At 25.5% G+C, this 15,698-nt stretch overlaps 1 protein-coding gene across 1 annotated transcript; it reads right to left on the reverse strand.

Moving 5' to 3' along the window:
- Positions 1–213: 213 nt before the first annotated feature.
- Positions 214–2,061, reverse strand: LOC145850019 (mannose-6-phosphate isomerase-like). The gene has a single exon (XM_082955158.1). The coding sequence runs from the start codon at positions 2,050–2,052 to the stop codon at positions 826–828; it is 1,227 nt and encodes a 408-aa protein (XP_082811284.1). The 5' UTR covers positions 2,053–2,061; the 3' UTR covers positions 214–825.
- Positions 2,062–15,698: the final 13,637 nt, after the last annotated feature.

Genomic DNA, 15,698 nt, shown 5'->3' on the forward strand with positions numbered 1-15,698 from the left:
ATAAAAACTTCAAGAATCTAACATTGTGCAAACCAATTTAAGTTTGTATAAATTTAACTTTTCTTCTGAAAAAATTTACAAATACCTTATAGTGATTTTGTTTAGAAACTAAAAACTAAGTTATACTCACTGAAGTAAGCTTTATTGATTTATAAAAATAAATAAAGAGAGTAACAAAAATATATGATACATTGAACAAATATAATTTTTAAAGCATTAAGATTTATAAATCAATTTAAAACATTTATAATACTACAAAAGCTCTACCAAGAGGCAAAAATAAAGCAGTTTAGATATGAGTAAGCACAAAATTTTGCATAGAATAAACTAGTATAAACATAAAAAAATTTAAATATACGTACTATTTGCTTCCTGTGTAATAAAAGCGAGTTAAGGTATCAATTTTTAAGTAAATCTAAAACATATATAAAAATCAATTCAGACACTAATAAATATAAGCACTTTTTTAGATCAAGCATATAAATTAATAAATGATTACATTGACAAGTAAATACTCAAAAAAAGTTGTTGTTTACTATTTCAAATAACTACGGCTACTTATGATAATTTTTGTATGTATTTCAAAATTATATAAATATATACTTGAAAATAAATTAATCAAATAATTAATTTTTTTTTATATAATATAAAACAAAGTTAAAATGTATAACTAAAATAATTTTGTTTAATAACTATTACAGACATTTGTGAGGATAATAACTATTAATGATGTAATTACTTATTGTTTAGTCAAGTTGCAAAATTTAGAGACCTATTAATTAAAAATTTAAGGCATAAAAGCAAACACTTAATTTTAATCAAAATTTAAAGAAAACACGTAGCACGATAGGCCAGAACTTTTTCAGATATGTTCTGAAATTGCAAAACTTGATTAGATGGGACAAACAAAATAGAGCCAGAATGAATTGAAGTTCCATTTTCCAATGTAGCTCTTCCTTCAATAATCAGCACAATACTTGCACTTTCATTCACAGAAAACTCATAATTTTTCACGGACAAAGGTATAGTTACGCAATAAACTGCAAAATCTTCAATTGGAGGATTGTACAAAAGTTCATGATCGTGCTGAGTTTTTACTGGTTTAAAAAGTTGCTTTTCAACACTCGAAGGTGTATACTCCAACATTTCAATTAGAGTTTCTGCATCAATTAGCTTTGGCGTGAACCCAGCTCGTACAACGTTGTCTGAGCAAGCCATGCACTCAATACAATCACCATCAAGGTAGGCGTGAGGAACATTTGCTTTCAGAAACATGGCTTCACCAGGTTGTAGATAGATGTGATTCAAAAAGTAAAGAACAAAGCAGCCGACGTCACCTGGAAACTGAGTATTCAACCTCAGTAGCAGCTCACCCTCAACTTCTGTTAACTTTTCACCTTCAAGCTTTGAAACTCTGTCCACTAAAGCAGAGAGTTGACTTTTTATCTTGTTTTTTTCACACCTAATAACTTTTGAAAAGCAGAGCTTTAATGCTACAGACTTCTTCTCATCACTATCAGCAGCAAGAAAGCTTTCATAACTATCATTTCCAATTATAGCACATAGCTCTGGAACTAGCTTTAAAAAGTTTAAAATTTCTTCAACTGGACGAAAATTGCAAAGTGCTTCAAATTTAGTTAAGGCTATTGCCATTTCTGGTTTATGATTTGGGTCTTTGTAAACCTCTGGACGTTCAGCATGCAACTTTTCAGCATTTTTCTTGTTTGGGTGAGCTTGGATTGACAGTGCTTTGGCAACACTCAAAACTTTGAAAAGATAAGGGAGATCATCAAATCTGTCAACAACTTTACTTCCAAGTACACCTTTATTTTTTTGAACAAAATCACGCAGATTTTCATTGGTATCAGCTAAACTGCTTGGGGCTTTTATATGTGTACCCATCCATAGCTCAGCATATGGTTCATTCTCAGCAACTTCAAAGTTAGGATCTCCTTTATCACATAACTTAGCAACCATGCTGGATAAGCCTACTTTACCCCAAGCATACTGCTGTGCAACACCATTTAACAGCTGAATTTTATGCTCTGTCATTTTAGCTTAAGTTCTATAAAGACATTACTTTAGAAACATTATTTAAAACTAATTTAGAATTAATTTTATCGCCAAGAATTAAATCTTTGATTCACATCTCGTTTTAAGTTTTAGTTCAATAAAGAAAAAAAGTTAAATATTTCAGTAGTATTCGATAAAGTTCAAACTTTATATAAAATTTGATTTTCAATAGTATAAAAAATTAAGTGTGAGTCCTGTCTTTTAGTGTATTACTTTTAAGGCTTTTTTTTTTGATAACTTGTCTCTTTATGTACTATTTACACAGAGAAAAAAAAACATATAAAAAGTTATTATGATATTTGCTCTTTAACTTATATTAGCTACACAATAAACAAAAACTGTATAAAAATATATTGAGTAAGTTTTATATAATTAAAAAAAACATCAGCAAAAGTTAGCAGAGCAGAAGCCTGGACTTTCTATGCAGTGAGACAAGCTCAAGTTTAACACAAGGGTTGATCATACCAATTCGATCATCAGACCAAAAGCTTTCCGTAGACTGAGACTGGTTTTGTACTAATTAAGACTCATCAGTCAGTCACAACTTGCAGTTTAAAATCTGCAAACGATACATGCAAGCATGAAGCAACCATTCGCTGGCATTGATCAGTGACGTCAGCATTGTCTTTTGTCTGCATTGTCTTTTGCCGTTCAATGCATTGTCCACTAGGAGTAAGTTTTATGAACACATATTTAAAGAATTTTTAAATATTGTAATCTTTTTCTAGAGTACGCACTACCTTTGAGTTTATATATTTTAAGTAAAATAAAGACTACTCTACTGTACACTAAACTATTTCTTGTGCCATAAAAGTACAAAAAAATATATAACTTAAAAATTAAGTTTCTGGAAGATTTATAAAAATGGTAATAATTTATTATAAAAAACCATTTAAACAACTTAGAGCTAAACAAGATTATAATAGTCTAATAATAAAAATGCTCAATAAACGTCACTTATTTTATTTCAATCATTGGTAATAAATGTTTATTTAATCTTTTAACACAAGGCTATTTTTAACATTTTAGCTTTTATTTTAGTTCTTTCAATAAACTTATTATTAGATTTTTTTTAATGTTGATATTAATTTTAAAAAATACTAGGAATATTGTAAATGCTAAAGCATAACTTTATTTTTTACAAGTTGATCTTGTTTTAGGAGCTTCATCTTAGTTATCAGACTTGATTTACCACTATGCCTAATTCAAATTAAAGTAGCAATGTATAAGCCAGGGGTAGGTATGTTGAAAAGGTACAATTTTAATGCGCTTAAAAAACATACTATTTACTTTTTTTTTATCATTGAAAATTAGGCAAAGATTATCTTTTTAAGATAATAATCAAATTTTAAATAATTTTTTTGAAAACAAAGTATATTAAATAAGTTGAAACAAAATTTTGAATTTGGACCAGGGGCCACTAATAAAAGTAATCAAAGTCAATGATCTTGACCAAAAAAGTAAAAAAGACTATTTCACTGAAAATTTATTTTCTTTTTCAATTTTCAATTAATTGTCAAAATATTTTTACAGTAAACACAATACTAAAGTGTAAATGTTTCAACCTAAGTAAAAGTTTAATTTAAAAACAAACTAGTTTATTTTCAAACTACTCTTTTTAGTTTTTTTTTTTAGTTCTTTTTATTATATTAGGAACATTTAAAACTATTTAAGGAATGTTTATTGAAAATTTGAAGTATTTATCAGCATTAAAAAAAAGTTTTCACATTAAAGTGAAGATTTATTTTTGCAAAAAAAACAAGCTTTTAACGCCCCTGTGGCCTTAACTGAAATTTTTGTAAGTAAACCCAAGTTTATATCCAGTATAGTAAGTTTTAACCAGTTTCTTAATATCAAAAATTTTGTCTTTACTATACACAGGGTATCTAAAGGTTTTTTGAAGTACATTTAAAGGCTGTAGGAATTTCAAGAGTTTTCAAAATTTAGTTTTTCACTCTATTTTTCATTAAAAAAAAATTACAATGCATTTAAAAATACTTAACTTTAGAAAAAAGTATATATTTTGTAGCTTTTAATAATTTTCAGAAACAGTATACAGCAGTTATTGGCATTACTGTAAAAAACATCAATTCTTATTGAAATTTTACAGTTAGAATTAAAAACATGAAAACTTTATGTGTTATCCAAGTAATAAAATTTTAAAACATGTTTTTTTTCAAAACTTGTAATAAATATTTAGTTTAGAGATTTTTAGGTATCAACTTAGATGTCTAATGAAAAACATTTTAACTCAAGATATTAAATTCAATAATATTATGAAACTGAATTTATGTATCAATCAAGTATGCTATGTTTTAATAACAAGTTCATTTTTATGTTATATTTCATAAACTTTTATATAAATAACTTATACACATATTTACAAAAAGATTTTTTCTTTTGTATTCTTACATGCCTTTGAATGGGTTTCAGATATTTTGACAAAACAAAAATTTCAACAAGTTTCATAAAAACTCATTTTGGTAAGAATATAGATTTTCTATTAAACATTTAAAATACTTAGAACACATCTGATATATATATATATATATATATATAAGTTACCTTATCTTGTTTTGTATTATTTTCCTAGATAACACAAAACAGTACCTCCTTTGATTAATTTAAATCAACATTTCAGAAACTTTATAATGGAAGAGTCCTTTTGATGACACCTAGTATATAAGATTGGAAAAAAAATCCTATTTGTAATTTACCATTTGACATTTATCAATATGAAAATACAAATCTGTTTTACAAATCATACAAAAATTCTTAAGAGATTGATAATAAAATGTAACAGTATACAACAATTCATACAAATCACATTAAACTTACTAAGATTAAACAACTATAGAATATATACTGAATGTAATACCTAATTAAAGTTTAAGTAATGAATTAATATTAAAATCAAGTGGTTTACAATTTACAAAGCTTTCTATTCGAAAATATAAATTATAAAAACTAAAAATAAATGAAACAAAATCTTAAAAGCTCTACTGATAATTAAATTGAACTTATTTTGTTACTTTATAAAGATCAAAGGTTGTAACTACCTACAAAATAAACTCGTGACAAGTATAAATAATCTTAAGTATACATAGAAATACACTAAAAGGTGTGGCTCAAGCTAAGAGTCTTAATAAAGGAATTACAGACTGTTATACTTCAACTTGTGAGATTACACCTTCTAGTCCTAACAGGTAAACAAAAAAAAAATATTTTATTATTTAACAAAGTATAAAACAAAGTAAAAAAAAGTTTAATAAATAATTTTTAACAAACTAATTAACAAAAGGCAAAAAAAAATTGAAAGTTTATATATACTTTTTTAAATAAAAGCAAAATATTTCACTTTTATAGAAATACAAAATTATATGAAAAAAACTATCTTAAATCTTCCTTTCTGCACAAGCTTGTTTTCTATTGGATTTCTTTTATAGAAAAAAAAGTGTTTTCATCAAAAACAAATCCAGTTCCCATCTTTTACTTTAAAAAAAAGGTTACATTTCTTACCAGTTACCAGTTATCTTCTATCAAACTGATAGTACTTAACTTGTTAACTGTTTAAATAACCTAAAACTTTTAAAACTAATTAGGTTCAAACAAATACTAGAAGTATTTTTTCATTGGTAAAGTTTTATTTTATTATTCACAAAAGAGATTCCCAAAGTTCTTTTCTATAAAAAAATATAATTTACAGCAAATGACAAAAAGGTAGTATTTACTTGTATACTTATAGTATATACTAGGGGTAGGGAGTACTTGGGTGATGTTTGCTAGACTTTTTTTTCTTTTTGATTTAGATGTGTTTTAGCATTATTAAGAAGAATTTGATATTAAAAAAAAAAAAATTCCAAAAAAAAAAATTCCGAACCCAAAAATTGATTTTGACCCCAAAAACCACTTATTTTCATGATTTTTAACTTAAATAGTAATAAAATCACTTATACATGTCCTATACTTATAATTTTTATCTTAAATTAAAGTTTACAGTTATAGGCAAACATTTAAAGACATTTTAACTGTGTTTGTAACATTATGACGTCATAATCACACAAAATATGTAAATTTTGACTGTAAGGGTACATTTTATTAAAAAGAGCTAATTTATTCTGCTGTTGTGCTTTTACATTAGTGTAATGAACTAATGCTTGCATCATTCATTGTTGAACTTAAGAGAATATTTAGAGCTTGTTGCAGTTATGAGAAATGAAGTTTAAAATCAATGATGCAACTTTTTATCAGTTTTATTTTATCAGTGCAGTAAAACTGGCTAGTGCAACAAATCATCAATATATTAATTTTGAGTTTTAGATAAAAAGTTAAAGTTAAATTATATGTTATCTGTTTTAATTTATTTATTTTAAAAGTTTAATAGTTATTAAATTTTTTATAGTTTTATTACACACTAGATAGAAATTTATTTAATTTTTAGTTTATTGTTTAAGTGGTTTGAAAAGTATTAGATATCTACAAGATCTTCAAGTGTTTTATAGTTTACTCAAAAAAATTTGATTACTTACTTCTTAGTTGCTTTTGTACTAAAGATTTATAAAGTTCACTATACTGTTAAAGATAAAAAAACAGTTTTTGTTAATTTTTTTACAGATGAATAATAGTAGTAATTTAAGTATAATTCTGGGAGATTGCCTACCAACAACTTATGATGTTGCAATTAACATTTTTAACATTTGTTCTAACCCAAAATCACAAAAGATGAAAAATTGTGTTAAGGCGTATGCAACAGCTCTCATTTTACAGTGGACCAAAGCATTTGGTGAAGAATATGTTCTGAAAATAAAACAAGTACAATCAAAGTTGTTAACTGTAGTAAATAATTACTTTAGTAAAGTGTATAAGGAGCAGACCCGAGATAAATCAGGTGTCAAAAAGAGTTTGAGGCAGCTCAACAAAGAATGGAGACAATCTAATATATTTACAGGTAGACATAAAAACGTACCTCTAGTTGTTAACAAGTTGTTTGACATAGGCAAAAACATGGATACTCTTACTGGAGATTAGGCATGTTTTTATACTGATCAACTAAGTTCCCGTTGTGGCCGTATAAGTGAAGATGTTGATTTGAAATATGTAACTGAAAAGCAAACTGAGTTAGAATTAGCACAAGCAGCTCTGAAGCGAGACATGTGTGAGAAGTCATACATTTCGGAAGTTGATGTTGAACCTTCAGTTTCCAGTTCAAATGATGGTAGAAGTACTATCATTAGCACTAATCATTAACTTAATGATGCCATAAAAAATTATCTTGCCTATAATACATTATAATTTTTTAATGTTTGGTTATTTATTTTGTTGTTATACTAATTGAATAATTATCTAAGAGTTTTTTAAACACTTATGACTAAATGAATTATGACATCAAACATCACGCTAATATACATACCAGTACCACATCATTTAAATCTTTAAAGGTAAGTAAGAAGTTTGTTTAAAATGTTAAAGTAACTGTTACTTTTAGAATAAAAAATTTTAAATAGAGCTATGCTTATTAAATTTTTAAAAAGTACTATTTTATCGAAAACATTTACATATTTTGTGTGATTATGACATCATAATGTAACAAAAACAGTTGAAATGTCTTTAAATGTTTGCCTATAACTGTAAACTTTAATTTAAGATAAAAACTATAAGTATAGGACATGTATAAGTGACTTTATTACTATTTAAGTCAAAAATAATGAAAATAAGTGATTTTTGGGGTCAAAATCAATTTTTGGGTTCGGAATTTTTTTTTTTGGCAATTTTTTTTTTTTAATATTAAGTTCTTCTTAATGATGCTAAAACACATCTAAATCAAAAAGAAAAATATAAATTTTACAACATGACCAAAAAAATGTGGTGTACTCCCTACCCCTATATATACTTTTATTATAAACAATACTCTTTTTTTTATGTATCTGCCATGGGTTTAATCGAGCAATCAAATGGGAGAGTTTTTGAAGCCATTATTAGGACCCCTACTCCATCAGACCATACATTTATACAGATATAAAACTTAATCTTTAATATCCAAGACAGCTAGCTAAAAAGAACTTGTTCAACATTTAATAAATTTATAAATATTATAAAAAGTAGTTATTTTTGTACATCAGAGTTTTTAACAACCAATTGTATCCATTGTTAAATATGTTTCACACCTTTAAGTTCAAGTGAACTTTCTGTGTATAATATTGAAAAGCTGATAAACCAGTCATGCCACAACTTTAACAAAGATGAATTTTTATAAATTTTCGAAAATATTTATTGCACTAACATGAAATAGTAGGCATTAAGTTTTCGTAAGATCAATCTTAAACAAATTATTAAAATATAATTTTTAAACTCGAACATTTTTTCAGTACAAGTGTGTCCGTTTTCAAATATTTTTTAAAATTAAAACTAAAATTGATAAAAAAACTTAATTATAAAAGATTGTTAGTCTAGAAAATTACTCTTTTTATTTCTTTGCTTCAAATTAAACAAATCTTGGAGTTTATAATAAAGATATTTACTTTCTTTCTTGTGCCTTATTTTTAGTTTTAGGTTTTTATTTTTTTTTTGTAATTAGTAAAAGAGTACTATCGTTATTAAAATCGCATAAACAAAAAAACATTTTAAATTATTTTCTATAACTATAAATTTAGTCCTTGACAAGTCGTTAAACTATATCCAAGTTGTGTATTATAACCGAAAAGTATTTACGTACACTAGGTCCTAGGATCATTTATTTTAAGCGCTTTTTTATCACTCAATAAAAAATTAACGCAAGTAGATAAATATCTATAAAAGAAATAATTCAACTAGAAGTTTTCTTTAAACTAAAAAACTTTCTATATTTTAACAAAATAACATCAATATACCGTGTTTTCAACAGATAATTCCGAAAAACTGGGTTGTTAATCTAACATAGAGAAGGTCCGTTACTTTAGATAGATTAAGCACGTTTTCTTAATAAACTTATATACTAAAGCAAATCATGGACGAAAAATGCCGTTCAGGAGAACATGTTAAGAATCTTGCTTTATGCGCCCACTAAGGAAGCTATTTTGGATGAGTATGAGTAAAACACTAATCACAGCTGTAGTTTTAAGATGTAAGTGGTCTACTTACTCTGTTCATATTTATTCGTCAATAAAAACTGCGCCGAAATGAACCAGTCTGGCAAATGAAATAAAAGATATTCTTATATGTACGGTAAGCTTGTTGTTGGTTAACGCAACCTATAGCCCCCCATTTCGCCTACAGGGATTTTGGAAGGCAGGAAATTAATACAAGTTTGATACTAAACAAAACAAATTTGAAGGAATTGCCAAAGTGTGTGTTAAATTGAGAATTAACTTGTAAGTGACTTTGAAAATTGATAAAATCTTAAAGTCACACACAAATGATTTTTATAAAAAACAAAAATTTAGAACTAAGCCAAAAACTCGACCATAAGTTATTGGGGACGATGTCGAAATAGTTATAAATCATGTTCTTTTGTGATTGAATGAAGTCCATTACACACGTTAGGTTAATAAGAATAACAATGTTATATAACTACCAACAGAGTAACTATAAATTAAAGTTTTATAAATCCAACATTTACGCTATATTTTTATAAGCTTTTAATGTTAAAAAGTTAAAAGCTATAATAATGTGTCAAAGCTTTACAAAAAAGTGTAAGAACTGTTTATTGTAGTATTTTTAGATCTAAAAAAAAAAGTTTGTTAGAAATGTGGTTAAAAACTAGTGCACATTTACCAGTTAAATTGAATTTTTTTTACGCTTAGCTGATCATTATTTGATTTTATGTACGCATTTTTTCGTATAAATAATAATCAAACAAAAATTATTCAAAAATATTGCGTAATTTAAACTCAAAATTAAGACCTAACTCAAATTAATTAAATTTAAATATCCTGGACAAGAATTTAAAAGGTGATTGTGGTGTGCGACTTCGATAACCAAAAGTTTCTTCGTGCACCAGGTCTTAGGACCAAGTATTTTAAACGTTTTTGATCGTTCAATAAACTATAACTAAACGGAAATACCAAAGACATCTACACTACATACATGACATTATTTTTAAAAACTTTTCTTTGATGTGCTATAGAACTTCTGAAAAAATGCAAGTCGTTTAAAAAATCTTTAAAAAAAATTTAACAAAGGAAAAAAATATTTTGTAAAAATTTTCAATAAATTTAAATTTATTTGGCATATCTTTTTACTAACACTTTAGTAAACAAAAACTTTTTAACATAAGAAAATGATTTAGGTTAATTTGCACTAGCTATTTATACAAAATAAGTGTTGCAAGCCTCAGTAGACTATTGCTCGACTAGCTAGATTTGGCCCGTGTGCTGTAGTTTGCCGAACCCTGATTTAAAGGGGTAGGTGTCAAATTTGCACGAGCGGACTAAATTGCACGAAGATACTTTTGCGCGAAGACACTTTTGCATAAAGGAAATAAATTGCAAAAAAGAAAAAATTGTACGAGAAGACAATGTTGCACGGAGACATTTTTGCACGAGTTTAACTTTTTACTACTGTTTTTTTTTTATTATTAAATTTAATTTTTTTTCTTTAGTTTTTTTTCTGTTACTTTTACCCTTAACCCTTACCCTCGGTCAGTAACTTATTATTTTTTATAATTAATTTTTAACTTCTGAATTATTTTTTTTCTTTATTTTTAATATCAATGTTACTCCTAACCCTTACCCTCGGTAATTAATTTTTTTTTTTATTAATTTATCTTAAGTCTTATTTTTCTGTTTATTTTTTTACTAATTCATAAGAGTATACCGTCTTCAAGTATACGAAATTTTTTTTTAATAATTACGTTACAATTTTATTATCTAATACACTAACTATAAAAAAAGTAATTTACCTTGCATATGAATACTTAAGAACGGTTTAGTCTTATGAATTAGTATTTCATCAACTTTCATTTGAGTGTTTTATATTTTGATTTGTTATTTTATTTTGTATTTCACTTTACTTTATCATAATATAGATTTCATAAATATGAATATTATATAGTTTTACAACAGTCGGATTTAAAACTATATATTGTATTTATTATTAACTGTTAATCTACAATAATCTATAGTAGCTATTCTTATTCTTAATAAACACATATACACATCTACTTTATCTTCTATTCTTTCCTTACAGTACTTATTTTACAGAGCTCTGTTTTTACAGAAACATGTGATAGTTTAATAAAGAAAGAGTACTGTTAAAGTGTGTTATTATTATGTACTCCAGTGAGCTTGTTTCGCTAGGATCTTGATTAGCAACCGATTAACTTAAAATTTTGAATAGTTAAATATTATATTAGTTATTTTTAATGAAATATACGTATAAATAAAAGTGGAAAGCATAATATAAAATATTTGAAATTTATTTAATTTTTCAGACTGGATACTTTTGAAGAGCTAGTTACAGTTAACAATAAAAGGCTCACTGCATCATGGGATATTTTAAAAAACGAAAATAAATAAATTTAGTACTATATCAAAATTTGATCTTTACAAATAAGCATTTTTTTACAAACTTAATTGTTTTCAAATAAATAAATACTTCAAAAGATCAAGTGTCTCGCGAATCGCGATTAACAGGTTTATGTTTTACTTATATAACTTAATTTTATTATAAATGGGCAAGCAGCAGTGTAACTAAGATAGTTTTCTGTCAACTACAAAATACTTTATAAAAGAGGGAATTCTTTCCTTGGTATAAAATTTAAATTTTATAAGGCTTAATTTATATAAAGCCTAAATAGGCATTAACGTTTTCTGCTGAATATTCCACCAATGCTTCGCTGATTTGTTTTAAATTTGTAGCGCTAAAAAGCATAAAAATGTTTAAATTTATTTAATTATTACGAAACCAGGGACAAAATGATGCGATAACATAAAAAAAGCAGACATATTGTTAATAAAAAATCTAAAACAACTCTAATATTTTAAACTTTGATGTATTAAGTTAACTTGAAAAATAACTAATTTAAGTAATATAACATAAAACAGTTAGTTTTTAATAATTTAATTAGTGTTTTTATAAACCACTAAGTATTAATGACTTTTTTAATAATTATATACATATAAAAACCCAAATTTACGTAAATTTTAAAATAAACCATTAAAAGAAAAAAAATAAAAAATAATCAATAGTGATTAAATTTTTATGTTAAAACTCAGAAAAAAAAAAGAAAACCTAAAAACGTTATAACTTAATCAGTTTTAATAAAAAAAATGGTATTCAGTACATTTTGTATATAAAATAAACAATAAAACGTCGTTTAAACGTCATATATAGATCAACTTTTGTATGTAAATATCAAAATATTATTAAAAGATGGTTTGATGAGAAGTTTATAGAAAAATTAAGTATTTATAAAATTTCACGTTTTAAATAACAAGATTACACTTTAAAAACATTTTGATTTCTTTTTATAACCCTTTAATACATAAATGACAGAATATTAAATATATGTTCAAAACAGGTTTACCAAAGGAATTAAATCAAGGTTCGTACAACCAATTACTTTATTTCAAATACTCATTGGTTGATAACCCGTTTAGTAATGAATTTTATTAATTCTTTGTTCTTTAAAACAATAAATTTCATTTGTATTTAAGCCGTTTTCATTGAAAACACTCAGAAAAAACAAAATTTTAAATAAAAAATAACATAAAACGCTTACAAAACATCTTGATTCGAGATTTTTATCACATAAAAACAAAATATAGTAAAAAAAATATTCAAGCAAGTTTTTAATATAAACTTAAAATAGTTTTTTTTGGCAAAAATAAACACAAAAGTATAGTTGAAAAAGTTTTCAAATTATTGAAAAACAAAACTCTAAAAATAATTAAGAGTTAGTTTAATAAAGGAGTAAATTTTATGAGATCCATTTAGTTTAGAAAAAAAATGAGTGTAAGGGGTAAGCGTAGGATTCAAAAAAGGTTATTAATTGTAGGTTAGAATTTTAAGCTTATACTTAGGCATAACAGTTTGAATTAAAGTAACTATTACTTTTATTTAATTTAAGTAAGTCAATTATCTTGTTTTGTGTATTACGTATAATTTTTGTTTTGTTGTTTTGAATTATTTTAAATACCAAGTATTATACTTGATTAAATATAATGATTAAATTAATTTAAATATTAATTTAGTTGTTTTGTTATGTTAACAAAATAGGTACATAGTTAATTATGTTATCATATTTTTATTAAATTAGTATTTATGAATATATTTCAATGCAAAAACTTTTGAAAAATTGTTAAAATTTTTACATTTATGAACGCAAAATGTGCAGCTGTACCATAGGTAATATAGACGAGTGGTTAAGGCTGTTCATTTTTGCTCAGAAACACCTGTGTTAGGGTTCAAAGCCCACCACTTCCATATTTTTATTTACTATATAATTATGTAAGTAAGCACATATAATTATAAAAAATAAAGAAAAAGCCAATTATTATTCATCTATTACATTCAAAGAGTATCGTTAAGAAATACGCATCCGTGTATAATAAGGATAAGTTTAAGGGCATAGGGGTTTAAAACACTTTTTTTAGAATGTGATCTTATTTTATATAGTTTTTACTGAGCCACAAAATGCTATTTACAGATTTTTAAAATTCAAAACAATCTTTGAGATATAGCCGGTCAAAGTCGGAGGCAACAATAGGTTCTTTATGGGAGGCACAACTAAAACAGCAAATAATTAGAAATCACTAAGAATATATCTTTTACTAGTTTTTTTGAGATAACTACCTCAAATTTTTAGGAAATGTTCCTTGCAATGTTTATAAAAGTCATTTCAAAATAAAAATTTTATAACAAAAAAAAAAAAGTTTTATTCTTTATATATATATTTTTTTAATAATTTTAATAATTCCTTGCACAAATATTTTAAAATATTACAAGGAACTTTTCTTAAAATTTGTGATAGTAATTTCAAAAATGCTAGGAGATATATCTTTAGTGAATTCTAGTTATTTGCTGTTTTAGTTGTGCCTCCCATATGGAGCCTATTGTTGCCGCCGAATTTGAATGGCTTTATCTCAAAAGCTATTTTGAATTTTTAAAGTCTGTAAAAAGCAACTTGTAGCTTATTAAAAACTATACAAAACAAGAACATATTACGAAAAAAGTGTTTTAACCCCCCTATGCCCCTAAATTTATTTTTACAGGGGGGTTACACTTTTTCTTAATGAATAACTGACCTTTAACTAATATTTATTTCAAAAAAAAGTGTAACTCCCCTATGCCCCTAGTTTATTCTTACCTTACACGAATGCATACTTCTTAAAGATACTCTTTGAATGTAATAGATAAATATTTTGAAAAATTTTTGCGTACCTCACACAGATGCGTACTTCTTAAAGATACCCTTTAAATATAAAAAATATTTGTTTTAAAAAATTAGTGAGTATCTTACATGGATGTAACCCCCTGGCCTCAACTGTAATTTCCTTATGCTTATTTAATGAAAGAATCATAGTTATATAAATAAACAAAAACATGGAAGTGATTGGCTTTTAACCCCCTATACCCTTAAAAAAGTTCTTGTGGCAAATTAGATGTCTGTTGTTCAAACAATGTTTTAGATACAAAACAAAGTTATAAAAACATTCAGAGGCCTAAGTTACCCTGTGATTTTTATTTTATACATTTAACCTTAACTTAATTAAAACTAACTATAACTGTAAATATTACAAGCTAATACTTCAAGAAATAATATAAATTAAATCCTCATATATACTTGTTTGCCATCCTTTGAGTCATAAAATATTCTGTGAGTAACCTTAACCTTCCCGGAGATTTTTTCAAATCCTTAAATACTTTTAATAAACTATTTAAAAAAATTTCCTGAGGTTTTCTTAAAAATCTTAAAACTGCTTTGAGTTTCCCAGAGTTTAAGAAAATTAAAAACTTCGTGACTTTCCCTGAGATTTTCTATTATTTGAAATTTTTCTGAGCTCATTAGTATGTGGCAATCCTATATATATTTTATTGCATAAAAGCCAATGTGAATTTGATAATTATTTAGTATGATGTTGCACCAATATCTAACTGAAATTATATTGTACTTGATGTATTCTTAACAATAATTTTTGGCTAAAAAACTATATTTATAAGTACATAAATTGAGTTATATATTATAAATTAATAAAACTTAAATACCACAGATGTTCTTGTGCTAAAACTTTATTTCAACTAACGGCGTTTCACTGCTCTCAAATAAATTTAAGAACTCCGTAGATCTGTTCTTAAACTTATTTGAGAGCAGTGAAACGCCGTTAGTTGAAATAAAGTTTTAGCACAAGAACATCTGTGGTATACATTCCGATAAGCTTAGCTTATCAGGATCTCCAGGATTTAACGCCTTATAACGTTACATCTTATAAAACTTAAATATATAGTTGCTTTTATTAAACAATATAAAGCAATTAAATCTTTTCAACATTTTATATTGATTATGATATTGTAAAACATAACTAATCAATTACTTTAGTTTGTCATAAATAAATTTTATTCTCACTATGTATTTAAATCTTGTTTAAAACAAAGTATATTTCAGGCTAAACATAGTTAGCATAAAACATTGATTTTTAGCCTAAAATAAT

This window comes from Thalia democratica, chromosome 2 (assembly GCF_965202585.1).
Source record: "Thalia democratica chromosome 2, ktThaDemo2.hap1.1, whole genome shotgun sequence".
Classification (NCBI taxonomy): domain Eukaryota; kingdom Metazoa; phylum Chordata; class Thaliacea; order Salpida; family Salpidae; genus Thalia; species Thalia democratica.